General features: G+C 44.8%; 1 protein-coding gene across 2 annotated transcripts; it reads left to right on the top strand.

Annotated features, from left to right (window-relative positions):
• The first annotated feature begins 5,168 nt into the window (after window positions 1–5,168).
• LOC136482943 (cysteine-rich receptor-like protein kinase 44) lies at window positions 5,169–10,205 on the top strand. 2 transcript variants are annotated; one of them, XM_066480088.1, is made up of 8 exons: window positions 5,169–5,736; window positions 6,488–6,543; window positions 6,674–6,714; window positions 7,938–8,041; window positions 8,709–8,973; window positions 9,084–9,312; window positions 9,420–9,564; window positions 9,866–10,205. In XM_066480088.1, exons 1-8 carry the CDS (start codon window positions 5,299–5,301, stop codon window positions 10,082–10,084), a joined length of 1,497 nt encoding a protein of 498 aa, XP_066336185.1. In that variant the 5' UTR covers window positions 5,169–5,298; the 3' UTR covers window positions 10,085–10,205. The 2 variants fall into 2 exon arrangements, with proteins under 2 accessions (XP_066336185.1, XP_066336184.1); XM_066480087.1 differs by having other exon boundaries at window positions 6,674–6,741.
• Window positions 10,206–16,113: the final 5,908 nt, after the last annotated feature.

Genomic DNA, 16,113 nt, shown 5'->3' with positions numbered 1-16,113 from the left:
ATTGGAAGATCGGAACGCCCTAGCTCAATCGTTATGGGAACTCATGATGAGTGAGAGAACAATCATGAGGATATCACCACTAATTATGTGGAGTCAGGAGAGTCATATCATAGAAAGACCACTATTGTCGACATATATTTCGCCTCAAAAATTGACTCAATGGATCCAGATCCAGAATCGAAGTCCATGATAGAGTGCCGGAAGCGCTCAGATTGGGGCAAATAGAAAGCAGCAATAGAGCCAGAACTATGCTCGCTTTACCAATGAGAGGTCTTTGGGCATGCAGTCCCAACACCTCCAAGGGTCATCCCTGTAGGATGCAAATGGATCCTCCTCCGGAAGAGGAATGAATATGGTCAGGTGGTAAGATACAAAGCGAGGCTTGTGGCACAAGGGTTCATGTAGAGACCCGGCATCGATTATGATGAAACTTACTCTCCTGTTATGAGTGGCATAACATTCTGATATCTCATATCTATGGCAACTAACTTGAATTTAAAAATGCAGTTGATTGATGTTGTGACCACATATTTGTATGGGTCACTTGATTCAAAAATCTATATGAGAGTCCCTGAAGAACTCAAGATCCTTCGATTAAATCAAAACTGCAAAACATGTTCAGCGTCCACCTACAGCGGTCATTGTACGTGTTGAAACAATCTGGGAGGATGTGGTTCAACCAGTTGAGTAACTTTCTCCTAGAGAGTGGTTACACAAATAATGATGATTGTCCTTGTGTCTTCACAAAGAAATCTAATGATGAATTTTGCATCATCTTAGTTTATGTTGATGATCTGAACATCGGGACTACAAAGCACATCCTCAAGGCGGAGTTTGAGATGAAAGACTTGGGTAAAACCAAGTTATGTTTGGGCCTGCACCTCAAACACCTCCCTGAAGGAGTGTTTGTACACTAGTCCACCTATACGAAGAGGGTACTTGAAAAGTTCAATATGAGCGAGTGCCACCCTCTAAAAACCCCAATGGTTGTTCGATCATTGGAAACAGATAAGGATCTGTTTCGACCCAAGGAAGAGGATGAGGAAACTTTGGGACCTAAAGTTCCATACCTCAGCGCCATTGGGGCACTAATGTACATCGCAAATTGCACACAACCAGATATTGCATTTGCAATGAACTTGTTGGCCAGGTACAGTGCCGCCCCCACCAAAAGGCATTAGGTTGGCGTGAAAACCATCCTTAGATATTTAAAGGGCAATCAGGACCTTGGGTTGTGGTTTCCTAAAAAAGGGGATTTAATATGGTGTGTTATGCTGATGCTAGCCATATGTCTGACCCCCATAATGCCATATCATAGACTGGTTTTGTGTTCCTCAGTGGTGGTGCAACCATCTCTTGGCAGACCCTGGTTGCCACACCGACCAACCACTCAGAGATAATTGCTCTATACAAAGCCGCACGAGAATATTTTTTGGCTACGACGGATGATTAACCACATCCAGAAGTCGTGTGGTATGAACATCATCGACACCCCCACCATTATCTATGAAGATAATGCGGCTTGTGTTGCGCAGATGCATATGGGCTATGTCAAGAGCAATCTCACAAAGCATATTGCTCCAAAATTCTTTTACCCCCATGAGCTCCAAAAGAGTGGGGAGATAAATATCCTACGAGCTAGATCATGTGAAAATCTAGCAGATCTATTCACAAAATCTCTGCCAGCCTCTAGCTTCCACAAATACGTCCGTGGAAGAGGTATGAGATGACTTAGAGAGTTGCAGGGTTTAGGGGGAGGCCAACCCTGAAGCCATAGCTCATGATCGTGATCCTAAAGCTCATGAGTCGGTCCTGAAGACCTGAACCAGAGATCAACTGTTGTACTCTTTTTTCCCTTGATGAGTTTTTTCCCACTGGGTTTTCTCATTCAAGGTTTTTAACGAGGCAGCAGGTGCAGCGTAAACAATGTATGGGATGTACTCTTTTCTCCTACCCTTTTTTCCCACTAGGTTTTTGGGGGGAGTTTTTAATGAGGCATACACATGACCTATAATTGGCCAAGCGGGAGTGTTGTGAATCAAAGTCCAAGAAACAATATGAACAAGAGAAATTGAATGGTGGCCAACTAAATGGAGAAGAGGAAGGAAGTCAAGGGTTCAAATATTGTAGCAACTTGTATCCATTTAGTGTCTTCCTCTATAAACGGGAATCACTTTCAATTGATGTAAGAAGTAAGAAGAAGCAAAAGTCACTACTACAGTAAACTTAACCGAGGCGGGCAAAATAGGTTAACCGAGGCGGGCATCACAACTGCCTTGGACAAAAGGTCACGGTTAATGGATTCTTTCCCGAGATGGTTCAAATGCCCACCACGGTAAATCAAATAAAAAATAAAAATATAAGAAAACCCATGGACAAGCCCAGCAAGCCCATCTATGGGCCCGTCGAGCCCATCCACGTGCCGCCGCTCCGCTCGCCATATCTATGTCGCGGCTCGTCGGATCTGCCAGAGAAGGGGGAGGGAGGCCGCGGGAGAGCAGATACGCCCTGGAGGAGGAGATCCGCACTGCCCCATGCTGGATCCACGCTGCCCCTGCCCGGAGACAGCCGCACTAGATCCACACCACCCTACTCTGAGACGGCTGCGCCGGAGGAGATCCGCCTGCCCCGTGCCAGATCCACACTGTCCCTGCCTAGAGACGGCCGCGCCGAAGGAGAGCTGCTTGCCCTGCGCCGGATCCACGCGGAAGGAGGTGCCAGGGGCCGCCACCACCGCAGCCGCCGAGCGCGCACGGGCCCTCACCGCCGCTTGACAAGGCCGGCCCCACGCCGTCGCTCACCAGGGCCGGCCGGTCCCCCGCCGCCGCCCGCCGGGGCCGGCCCCACGCTGCCGCCCGCCGGGAGAGAGAGAAAGATCCTGGAGAGAGATAGAGAGCGCTGGGAGAGAGAGAAAGCGCCGAGAGAGAGAGAGAGAGAGAGAGAGAGAGAGAGAGAGAGAGCTTGCGCCACGCGCCTAGTCTGAGAGTGAGGGGTGCGGAATGAGAAACCCTAAGCCTAAGTGTTCGTATATATATGCAACACTGGTAACAGGCCTTCTAGTTTTTTCTATGGGCGTTGGGCCGTTTTTCTGAGGCTGGCCTCCTAAGAGATCCACCTCCGAAAATGGAGACCATTTTTGGAATGCCCGCCTCCGTAAATAGATTTGAGGAGGTGGTTATTTTGCGACTGTCTCCGTAAATTTATTTTACGAGGCGGGTGTCGGCGCAAAAACGTGTCAATGCGCCTAGCACACAGCAAGCCGGAAGAATCTGCTTGATGGAGCAAGGCTGGAGATCCGCTTGGCTTCAACGCAAGACTAGTTGACCCTGCGAATTCCTGAAGGTGTGCCAGTCAATTTGACCTGCAATTGACAAGGAGAAAAAGTTTATCAGTAATTTAAGGTGGAACATGCCGGTCTTGCCCAGACAGTTCCAAGTTTGCCGCTTTGGGAGCAGCCAGACGGGAAAAATCGACTAAACAGCCGATACGCGAAGAAATCGGCTATTAAGGACTATAAAGCTCGTGGGTTGCGATTGATTTTATGATGACAAGTACAATGCACGCAGATGTAAGTAAAATCATCAGCTAGGTGGATATTATCGGTGTAAAGCATTGAGCCGATGAATCTAACGAGACGCGTTTACAAACATCGTCTGTAGGTAGTATCCTTACTACAGACGCGTGTATTGTACACGTGTCGGCACTATGTTTCTTCACACAGACACGTTTACAAATATTGTCTGTAGTAGGATTCTTACTACAGACGCGTGTATTGCTCACGCGTCGGCACTATGTTTCTTCACACAGCCGCGTTTACAAATGTCATCTTTAGTAGGATTCTTACTACAGACGCAAATAACAGACACGCGTCTGAGATATGGTTCTTCACACAAACGTGTCTTAATCTTGTCGCAGACGCGTGTTGGTAACACGCGTCTCCAGTAAGAGCTTACTGTAAACGCGTGTAGATACTCACCGGTCTCTGTGAAGGGCTTATCACAGACGCGTGTTCGTTTTTGTCAGTCGCGTATTGGTAACATATGTCTATAGTATGTGATTATTACATACGCGCCTTATTAAAGACGCGTTATGGCAGACGCGCTGTGCCTGAACACGCGTCTGTGATGTGCTTTTTTTACATAGTGATTAGGCCACCAGATCATCTGTGAGGTCAATCAGAGTCATTTAAAAAATCTATTATTTCAAAGATAGAGAAGTTCCACAGCAAGTCTGTGATGTGCTTTTTTTTACATAGTGATTAGGCCACCAGATCATCTGTGAGGTCAATCAGAGTCATTTAAAAAATCTATTATTTCAAAGATAGAGAAGTTCCACAGCAAGTTCGAGAAGAGATGGCTGAGCCAAAGTGGAACAGACGCATAGATACAGAGCATGTTAGGCGACATATACACACTAAGAAGTCGTGCCTTGACTAGTAGGGCCTTGTTTAGTTACCTTCAAAGTTCCAAGTTTTTTCACTCTCTCTCCATCACATCAATTTTTGGACATTTGCATGGAGCATTAAATGTAGGTAAAAAAAATAACTAATTGCACAGTTTAGTTGGAAATCACGAGATGAATCTTTTGAGCTTAGTTGGTCTACGATTGGACAATATTTATCAAATAAGACGAAAGTGCTACTATTCATCGGGTTGAAATTTTCTTCAATCTAAACGAGGCCTAGCATAACGTGGCCTGGTCCCGAACAGGAAACATCTCGATTACGACCTCGAGAATAGTGCCACACGGTTTGACTTACCCGGACCCGACACGGCTTCCCTTCACGGCTGACAAGGAAAACTTGCTTTTCGTTTCCTTGCAAAGAAACATCGCCATGACCCATGAGTGTTTAGCTAGTAGTGACTGCAATATTGTATACTAGCTGGAGCGCGAGTGTTCTGTCATTTCGTTGGAAACCAGTAGGCGCGTTTAGTTGGCGAAATTTTTTTGGTTTCGGCTACGGTAGCATTTTCGTTTGTATTTGATAATTAGTGTCTAATTATGAACTAATTAGGTTTGAAAGTTTCGGTCTCGCGATTTCTCATCCAACTGTACAATTAGTTTTTTTTCGTCTACATTTAGTACTCCATGCATGTGCTGTTAGATTCGATGTGACACTTTGAGGTGAAAATTTTTAGGAACTAAACAGGGCCTAACAAAAATAACGTGTGAGTAGTGTAGGGAGTCATGCTCGGAGTCGTCGGAGCAGGAAAAAAACCTTCCTACCGCCCGACCCGTGGGCATCGTACGTGAGGCTAGCTAGCAGGAGATCCGGCCAGGGGGCTGTCGGAGCCGGAGATGGCTGATCCGGTGGCCAGCGTGGAGAAGATCGTCAAGATCGGGCTCAGGATCAAGGAGGCAGTGGACACGGTTCGCCGGAACGAGGAGGTGTGCCAAGAGATCAGGCAGCGAGTGCTCAGGTTCAGCGCCATCCTGTCGCACCTGCATCGGACGGGGATGCTGAACGACGACAACCCGGCCATGAGCGGCGCGCTGGAGGACCTCGAGGAGACGCTTGGGCGCGCCCTCGACCTCGTCGCGGCCTGCCAGGGGAGGGGCCGGAGCGCCGTCCACCGGCTCATCACGGCGGCGAGCCTCTCCAGGAAGCTGCGCGAGGTCAAGGACGATATCTCCAACAAGGTCATGCTGGCGTCTTTCGCCATCAACGCCAACACCACCATCATGCTGCTGACTCTGCATTTCGGTGGTGCTTATCCTCGGCCACAACCACTGGAGGTACGGCACAATACATATATTCCCCTTGTTCTGCTTAGAGAAGTGGAGAGGGGAGGGAGGGGATCTATTATCTACTTCCTCCATTGTTCCAAATTATAAGATGTTTTGGTTTTTTTAATATATAGCAAAAGTTACGTATTTAAAAAAGTCAAAACATCTTATAATTTGAAATGGACGAGGTTTCATGTGTATATATCAATGCTTGTTCTTGAAGCATAGTTCAGTTCAACAGCAAGTTTAATTTTCAGCAATGGTATATATGTAAATAAAGGCCACTAGCAGAGAATCAACTTTTGGTTTCGCTTCTTTAGTCCCGGTTGTGTTGGGATCTGGGACTAATATGAGTATTAGTCCTGGGTCTAAATTTCATAGATACCGAAGGCCCTTTTGTCCCAGCTGGAAACGCCAATTGGGCCTAAAAGTCATCATTTAGTCCCAATTGGTGTTACCAACCCGCAATAAAGGTTCTCCAACCTTAATCCTCGTTGGTGTCACCAACCAGGACTAAATGTCTCTCACCCAGGACTAAAGGTACCCCAAAGGTGAATTCAAAAGGAGAGCGCCCAGGACTTTGTCACATGTGTTGTGCAGTTGAGTTGGTAAGAAAGCTACGCATGAGGCAAGAGGTTTTGGGTTCGAATCTCACGCACCGCATTCGCAGTCCCAGTTTTACTGCATGCATACTACTCCAGTTCGTATTTGGGTATAGTCGTCCAGGGAGTAACAAAGATCAATTGTCATGCTGTTTCAGGATGCAGGCGGACTGATACAGATATCCCATAACAGCGACTCAGCTGAGGATGCTAGGTGAGATATATATCACGCAAATCCCTCTTTTGTTGTGGCACTGTGATCAAGTACGTACTAAGATATAGCCTTTTCTCCTATACTATTAACAAAAAAATTGTTTTTTGCTGTATAATGGCAATAATACCAGATCTGAACAGAACGGTGAGGAGAACAACGTCCTAGGAGAAGGTGAGGCCCTGCTTGCTCCCTTAGTAGGTAAGATCTATCGGATCCTTGGCAAATTTTTGTCAGCCATATATTTACTGATAAAATGTCATACAAACCCACCCACCACGGTGGTTAGAAAAACGAGATAAATAATATAGAAATTCTGACAAAAAGACAAAAACATCCAGGTGTTTTTGCATTTTCTTTGATTTATTCTGTGAGTAAATAGCACTAAGTCTATTGAAGGTGCTCACTGGGATAAATAGGATGTGTTTTTTTCCTTTTCTTTTCTTTGCTTTTTTTGAAAAGAAAAACTTTATGGAGGGAAATGAAAAACTTTATGGAGCTCTTCTATTGACTTTGAGGTGTCTCATTCCTTATGTGTATCATCTACTATCATGAGATCGAAATTTGACCACATGGTAATTTTAATTCCAAAATTCACTAGCACACAAGGCATTGTCACTTAAATTTTTCACAACCCTCTTGATCCCGTTAGGATACTGTATTCTTTTTCCAATTTCTAGGAGTCCATAATGTTCAAAAATTACCTAATTCCCACATTTCTGAGTCCACTTTAGCGCTCCTATTATTTCTGTAAGAGTTGAGACATTCTATTGGCTTGGTGCGGCTCATATGAAGGTTTATTCCTAGTTAGAAAATAACCCTAATAATAACCAACCTGTCTATGGCGCCAAGGGCAGCTGGTACTGAAATTTAAGTTCTCCTTAGTAGCCGGGTTTCTGTTTTCTGTTCTGCTGTGGCCGAGTTGTGTTCAGTTTTTGTGTAGGTTTCTTTTCGTTTCCTGTCAGCAGTAGTTCAGCTCCGGGTTATGGTAGCTTTTCAATGGTTGTTTAAGGCCTGTAAATATTTGTAAATCTGCTTTTTTTTCGTTTTCTATCGTCTAATAAAATCCGCGGCAAAATCTTTTGCCGTCCTTTCTAAAAAAAAATAACCAACCTGTCAAGCCGAGACACATGCCACGCATTGATGGACGCAGACACATAGCATCGTGTAGTGTGTTTAATTTTAGGAAAGAATGACACACCATACAGCTGCGAAATACTAAATCGACATATATCGATGTTTATCCCCTGATGCTTCAAACTGAATGTTATGGCTTCTTCCTTCCAAAACAAAGGACAATACTGTGACTTCTACTATAAATTAATGTTATGACTACACGGTTCATTTATGTTCGCATAATCCAAATCTGAATTTCATAGTATGTGTTGTTTCCACAGCAATAACCTTTAGAGAGTTCAAGTTCTCTGAGTTGACGGCCGCAACCAATGGATTTTTAGACAGCAACATCGTTGGCCGAGGTGGCATAGCTACTGTCTACAAGGTACTTCATATGCCTAGTTTTCCATTTTATGGATTATTTAGATTATCATTGTTATTGTAGAATCTCCAATGACAAAGATCTGAAGAGACACAAAATGTCAAGCTTGAGCTCCACAATTTTGAAAAAAGTTTATCTTTATCTGACTTCATAAAAATGTTATGATTTTTTTATATAAGAGAAAGAGAGAGTGCACCACATTTGGCCCCACCGTCACATCAGCAAAACCATACAAGAAACTACTTTGAAATGTTCAAGGGATATTTTATCCAGTTTTGAAAGTTAAGGAGGTTGATTATCTGGTATTCAACTTCGAGGGTAGTGTTAGCAGCAGGGTAGCAGGGATACGCAGAGGAGCATTGAAATGTTAGCAGCAGGGTAGCAGGGATAGTGTTAACCAGGTCTCCATAGCACATATAACACTTACATGGCCTCAACCCAATTAAAAGTAGGCACAGGCCAGTCCGAACCTACTGTATTTAGCTATTCTTAATTAGCAGCCCATGGTTGTGCCATGACAGGTAGTTCTTAAATTCAGCGACAGGTTCAGGGGACAAATTTAACATTTGCCTAAAGTACAGGTCTTTTTGTTTCCCCTGAAGCAAAAATACAAAACTCTCCACCACGTTCTAAGAAAGAAAAATAATAACATGAATATATCTTGTACCAGGGTGTATTAAATGACGGGAGTGTGATCGCCATCAAGAAATTTCGTTGGGCACCTCGCTTAGGTTGGGCTTACACATACGAGCAACTTCTTCTTGCTTCAAAGCTTCAGCACAAAAATATCATCAAAGTTCTGGGATATGCTCATGAGGTTGGACCTGTTGTGGAGTGGATGAAAGGCAGAAAGGGCCCAAAAAGAGAAACAGAATACATTTGGGTCGAAGAATATGCACAAAAGGGAACCTTGCATGATATTATCCATTCCCAAGGCATGTTTATCTCCGTTGATATATCTATCGTACAATTCACCTCCTGACCAACTTGTGGTTGCTTATCGACTAACTTTTTGCTATAGTTACTTCCTTGTGAAATCTTGTAGAGCACCAACTTGATTGGTCCTCCTTGATCCAGATAATTGAGGGGATAGCTCAGGGCGTAAATTACCTACATGAGCAACACATTGTCCATTTGGATCTGAAACCAACCAACATTGTCATGGATGTCCATATGAATCCTAAGATTACTGATTTTGAAGTAGCCAAAGTACTGAGTGCTAATCAGATGAGCCGTGATATCTTCAAAGCCGATATCATCACAGCCGGAACATTGTAAGATATCATCCCTCAAATGTTGATTTCCATTACTCAGGTTTTTTTCCTTTCATTCTTATTTATTTATTTTTTCTGATGTCATTCATTTTCATTTAAATGATCAGTCAGTATATAGCTCCAGAATATCTGACAGATGGTGTCGTGTCAACGATGAATGATGTGTACGCTTTCGGTATCACTCTTCTTGAGACCGTCAGTGGTATCCGCAGACGAAGTAGCCAACCTAGAGAATTCCGGTTACACCAATGGGTATGTGTTCACATGAACCACAACATGGATCTGTTATTGTTTATCACAAGCTTATGTAAGAAATTTGAGTTGAACAAAAATTGTGCAATGAGGCAGGGAATTCTTATTGCATATAATTTTGTCCAAGCTCAAATATTGATAAATGTTAGCTTGCAGCATCCATGATCTGGTGTATTTTTTATCCATTTTGAGAGGTGCTGCCATGAATTGGTAACACGGTAACACTAGATATGTTTTCCTGTAGAGAAGACCCTATTATATAATGCAGTGTTCCTGATCTGTTAATACTTAATACTGTCAGGCTTGGAAGGCTCTTGAAGGTCGAAGAAAGGAGTTTGATCCATTACTGTTTGGCGAATCTCAGCTAGTGGAAATAAAAAGATGCATAAAGTTAGGACTGCTGTGCGCTCAGCATGAGTGGAGAGACCGTCCAACCATGGCAGATGTTCTTCTGATGCTCAATGGAGAGAAGAGGGTACTGACCCCAAAGAAACCAGCATACATCAAATCGAATGCCTAGAATGAATGGACTTGCAGCCACTGCTCATCATTCGTCTATAACATTGTGTGCTACTGAACTCTGCTATGCAATCAGTCTGCTTGTAATTACAACAATGGAGATGATTTTGAAGTGCTTTCGTTTGTTCATTAGTTCAAGTTTTGTTTAATCCGGTTTCCAATATTTCTGATTACTGCATATATAGTAAGTACTAGTAAGCTGACGGAAAAACTTAACAATCTCAAACAACCAGCGTCGTACATAATAGAAGGGGCAGTCAGGGGTCAGCCCTCCAACTTGGTCGATCAGTTGGATCGAGGAGCCTTATACGATACTTAGGGCATGATTGGTTCACGTCTAAATATTACCACACCTCACATTAGTCAGCCATAGTTTGTTATGCAACTAATTTTGGTTATTGATTGCCACAACTGTGGCAAGCCATGTTTTGTCACAACGTGTATGAAAAGAATAAGTGGTCCAAGAGTGTGAATTAGCTTTTGTAAAAATTAAACTAGAGCAAGTAGAAACCAAACGTAGCAAATAAATACATCTTAGACATCTACAGAAAATTCCTGACATCTTTTCTTCAGGTAGGTCGCCATGTCTATAATCTTGGTCGAAAATAAAATTAACATATTTCTGCACAGAATAAATCTAGCAGGGCAGATGCACTGCTATGGCGATTGCTCCTAAACTACTGACCAGATTTATGTCAAACCCGAGCCATTGGAAATATAAAAACTAGATCTACAACTTTTGTTTCAAAGCAATGTTGAGATTTTTTTCTCAAATACGCAGGAGATCTGTGTATCAATATATTAAGAAGAAAAGGGTATAGAATCCAAACAACAACACACAACCCTAGCAAACGTTCAGATCACACACACAAAAAGAAAAGGAAAAGAAAAATAAAAAGAAACTCGCCAAAGATTGCAAGCATCAAACAGCCTCGACCAACTAACTAACTAATGCTGGACCCAAGGGCAAGGAGATGTGAAACCCCTCGAGCCCCAGCTAAACACCAGAAATATAACTCCTCCCTGATGGACTCTAAAACTCCATCCAAACTAGGCGAAATTCCACCAAAGACGCACTGATTGCGGAGATTCCAGCAATGCTGAGATTTTGCACCAATTAATCCAAGAATTTCATTGAACAAGACAGCAATGTTGAGATTTTGCACCAATTAATCCAATAATTTCATTGAACAAGACAGCCTAATTCACACAATCTGAAATTGATCTACTAGTCCAATTTAATGTCCCTAGATCAAACTGATGCATCTATTGTTGTAATGGCTGGTTACCTTTCAAGAAAACAACACAAATCTGAGGAAAACTTGCCAAAAATCAGCAACTTTTGCCTTCGCTTTCTCCACTCTTTCTTCTCCTTTCTATCTTTTCTGCATGCTTCCCTTTTCTTCTCCTGTCATCAGCACTAGCAATAGGTGCACAACACCAGAAAATAGTCACACAGCAAAGGAGCAGCAACCCCCTAGACCACCCAGCTGCAAAAACCCACAATTAGATGCCAACAGGTCAGAGGGAAGGGGCGGGGTGCTTCCTGGAGTCTAGTGCGTTGCATGATGGCATGCAATGGTTGACTCAAAGTTGGAGTAGTGGTGTATGGTCGAGACTGAGTCTAGAGTTGGAGTAGTGTTGAGCATGGTGCCAATTTGAATGGTGCAAGCCGCATCGTCCGAATGAGCAAGTGGCTCACAGTGTTGTTGTGCGGGTCCTACGGATCATGGCGCTAAGGCTGCCATGGAGGTGTGCTTTGTGGCGTGTCCTTGTCAAGTAGCCCCTATGCTCCCCTATAGTCAGTTGCCAAGTCCAAGTGAACAATGTAGCCAAGATACAGGATAGTTTGTCGCCGCGGCGTTCATCGCCGAAAAACACTGTGTCTATTGTGCTTTTCTACCTCTCGCCAAGGGCGTTGGAGTGTGTGTGTGTTTAAGTGGTTCGTGGGTGAAGCTAAAAATTGGTACCAAAGACGGAGAAGATGTCGACCATATCACTGGAGGAACTCGTCAGCATGCTGCGTGCGGCGGAGGAGCGCTGCAGCAGAGTCGAGGCGGTCGCAGATGGCATCTAGTGTCTGCTGCTCACAGTGGGAGGTGTGTTAAAGTCGTCAACACCGCAGCAAGGAGCGCTCGAGCGAAGGCAGCGACAAGCGCGGTGGCGGCAAGGAAGGCACCAACGTCGACGACGAGCCGACACTCCTGTACGTTGCCTTACGGGGTGTCGTGGATTAGGGGGGTGATTGTTAGAAGTAATCCACGAGCACTAATTTTGGGTAGTGTGTGCCTCCTGGAGTCTAGTGCGTTGCATGATGGCATGCAATGGTAGAGTCAAAGTTGGAGTAGTGGTGTATGGTCGAGACTAAGTCTAGAGTTGGAGTAGTGGTGTGCATATGGCGCCGATTTGCATGGTGAAAGCCGCATCGTACGGTTGAGCAAGTGGCTCACGATGTTGCTGCGTGGGTCCTGTGGATCATGGCGCGTGTGCTCCTTGGCATATCCTTTTCTATAAGTAGCCCCTATGCTCCTCTGTATTCGGTTGCCAAGTCCAAGTGAACAATGTAGCCAAGATACAAGCGAGTTTGTCGTGCGGCGTTCGTCACCGGAAAGCAGTGTGTCTATTGTGCTTTCCTACCTCTTGCCAAGAGTGTTATCTGTGAGTGTTACCCGGGAGAACCACGTGTGTCGCCTGGGAACCACTCTAACACACAGACGCCGACGCTCACGGCGAGAGATAGAAAAGCACAATAGACACACTATTTTCTGGCTACGAATGCTGCAGCGACAAACTCGCCTGTATCTTGGCTACATTGTTCACTTGAACTTGGCAACTGAATACAGTGGGGCTACTTATAGACAAGGACATGCCACGGAGCACACCTCTATGGAGGCCTTGGCACCATGATCCGTAGGACCCGCGCACCAACACCGTGAGCCGCTTGGTCATCCGGACGATGCGGCTTCCACCATGCAAATCAGCGCCATGCACACCACTACTCCAACTCTGGACTCAGTCTTAACCATACACCACTACTTCACTTTGACTCAACCATTGCATGCCATCATGTAATGCAATAGACTAAATAGTGCTCGTGGATTATTTCTAAGACAGGGTAGTAGGCACTAGTAGGTGGGCGCTGTTACCGGCATGTACGCTAGTAGGGGCAGGGGAAGATTCTTGGGTCATGGTCTGGGTAGCGGCAGGCCATGGCAGCGTGAATAGGAGAAGTCACAAGAAGAGAATTGTGACAGAACATGAGAAGACTCGATCTGAAACCTAAGCAAAATCCGAGGCCCAAACTTAGTGGACACACCATAGGCTTGGCACCTGGTGAAGCCTGGAGTTTGTTCTCTGCATGGATCATTAAGTCTAATTTGAGGTCAACGTTTGGTATTGTGTATGGCAGTATAATGTGGTTGCCCTTGCTTGTGTGAGATCTTGTGTAGAATTTGTTGGTACTCTATTGGATACACATTTGATAGTTCCTTTCACTAAGACAGTTGTCCTTGCAAGAGCAGCTATAAATGTCATCTCTTTCATTAATCAGTGGTTTGGTGCACATACTGGTGTTCACATGTGCAAGTTGCTCATTTAGTGAGTGTTGGTGGAGTTATGTGTTTTAGGTGGAGCACATTTGGAAAGTATGGATTTGCATTCACTGTTATTGGCATATCCTTTGGTGATCAAGGAATTTGCTTAGATTTGGTTTAGAAGGTCAATTGCACATGTTCTTAGACATTTCCTAGGGCTAGAATTTGTTGAAGACTCAGTTTTGTTCATCTAATTTGTTAATATGTGCTTGGGACTTCCTACCTTTCTTGCCTACTCGATTTGGCGGCTTCATGTGAAACATTTATTGGAGGTTTTGTTTATGCATTTGACTTAGAGTTGGAGATTGTGCATTTGGCATCAAGGTCATGGGTGTGTTGGGCATATATTTCATTCGTAAGAGTTCATTGATGCACTTGTTTGTGGCTCAACCGTTTTCCATGTCAAACCTAGCTACCTACATGTTGGAGGCGACGAATTTGCACTTGTTGATTGTTCATTTGAAGATGAATGATTTGAATATTGGACTTTCGACATCAAGAATATTTGTTTACTCTATGGTTCAATCATCGCTGAGGTGAATAATTGTGATGTTGCAGCTGACACTATTTGAGGTTCATTTGAGGAATTACATTATATGCAAAATGATGTTTATATATTTGGTTAGGTGTATACGGGCTCATTTGTAATATTCTTCAACTTTGAGGTACCATTTGCAAGGTGAGTAAACCAGCCCAAATGAGGAGCCCAAGCTCCCCTTCTCATGGTATACCAACACTACTACATAATTGATGATCACTGCCGCCATTTTCACTGCAGGGTTGCTCAAAACCAGCGGTGATACTCATCACTGTTGGTTTGTATTACAAATCGTTGGTAAATGATTATCACCGCCGGTTCGTGTTACGAACCGTCCGTGAAAATGGGGGTGATTATTACCAATGGTTCGTAACACGAACCGGCTGTGATAACCTATCACTATCGCCGGTTTGTGTTACGAACCGTTGGTGCTGGTCGATTCATCTTCACCGCCGTTTGGTATTATGAAAAGACGGTTTGACTTATGCTGCAGCACAATAAAATTCATAACTTTTTCAAACAAAGTCGAGTTAAAACAAAATTTATATATCTACAACTTTGTAGTTATGGCTTTTTCGTTTGAAATCATTTACTCACACAAAATTCTGTTTAAAATAAAGGGAGAGAAGTGGGAGCCAGCAGTATGGCGTCTTCCTTAGGGAATATTCTGCTCGAGGGCGACCAGGGCAACCTTGATCCGCCTCCATGGACGCACCCTCCCTGGCTGACTACGTGCCCCTAGCCTTCCGCTGGGTCCATCCGCCAGAGGAAGGGGACCCTCCCTTCCCCACCCGTCAGGGGAATCAAGCGTGGAGCCCAGGTGCAGGCGCGGTTGGTGGAGGACGAAGAGGAGCTGGTCGAGTTTTTTCGGTCAGTTGTGGGTTATCGATTCCCCACCTCCGCGTTCTAGGGTTCCATTAGCCTCCGACGCCGCCGCAACTCTTAACCCCGGGAACCTCTTCTGGATCCGAAAGGAGTTGGGCCGCTCAAAGAAGATCTCACCGGAGGATTGCTTTCCTGTTCGGAGATCTGATCGATTTGATGGTCCACCGATGAAGCTCAGTTTCGCCAAGGACATCTGGGGCAGAGGTGGGGAGAAGGATTCGTACTCTGCGGTGCTCAAGCGGGATTCCATGGCAGAGGGCGGGCGCTGGGTTTGGCAACCGGAGCCGCGTCGACCAGTTCAGCAATGCCCTCCCCGACCGTCGCCACCGAGGTATCCTCCCCAACCACTGCAGGTCTGGGTGGATCAAGGGTGGAGGAACCAACCAAATAATCCCAATCCCATTCCACCTCCCCAACCTCAACCTTAGTATCAACAGCGGCAGCAACCACAGCCCCAGCCTCAGCAGCGGCAGCAACCACCTCCTCAACAACCACGACAACAAGCTAAGCGGGGTGCTACTCAAGGCAGAGGACAGGGCAATTAGGAGTCTGAACTCCCTCCTTTCAGCATTGATCCAAGGTATCGTAATCTGACCTGTTACAATTGTGGAGAACCAGGTCACTTTGTAGGAAACTTCATTAGACCGAAGATATGTTTCATCTGTGCTGTCCCTGGCCACCATATGAATGTGTGTCCCATGTGGAAATCTGATCACCCTGTGGCAGCCTATGTTGGAAGTGCTAGTCTGGGTTTGGGATTTTATCACCTTGAGGTGACATCGGTTGAATGAACTTAGTGGCTAAATCTAACCAATTGTGGTGTGGTGAAAGTCAAGACTGGCCAGATTTCCCTAGCAGAATTGGAGCAGGAATTATCTGAGATATATTGCAAGGAATGGCCTTGGCAGATTAGGGAATTGGAAGAGGGAATGTTTCTGTTGAGGTTTCCTCCTCACAAAAAGGTCTCTGACATCAAGAATTACCCCTCCTTCAATCTTAGAAAAGATGGGGTGC

The sequence above is a fragment of the Miscanthus floridulus genome, chromosome 9, assembly GCF_019320115.1.
Source record: "Miscanthus floridulus cultivar M001 chromosome 9, ASM1932011v1, whole genome shotgun sequence".
NCBI lineage: Eukaryota > Viridiplantae > Streptophyta > Magnoliopsida > Poales > Poaceae > Miscanthus > Miscanthus floridulus.
Note: the sequence above shows the minus strand (reverse complement) of the source record. Positions and strands in the feature narration are given on the sequence as shown.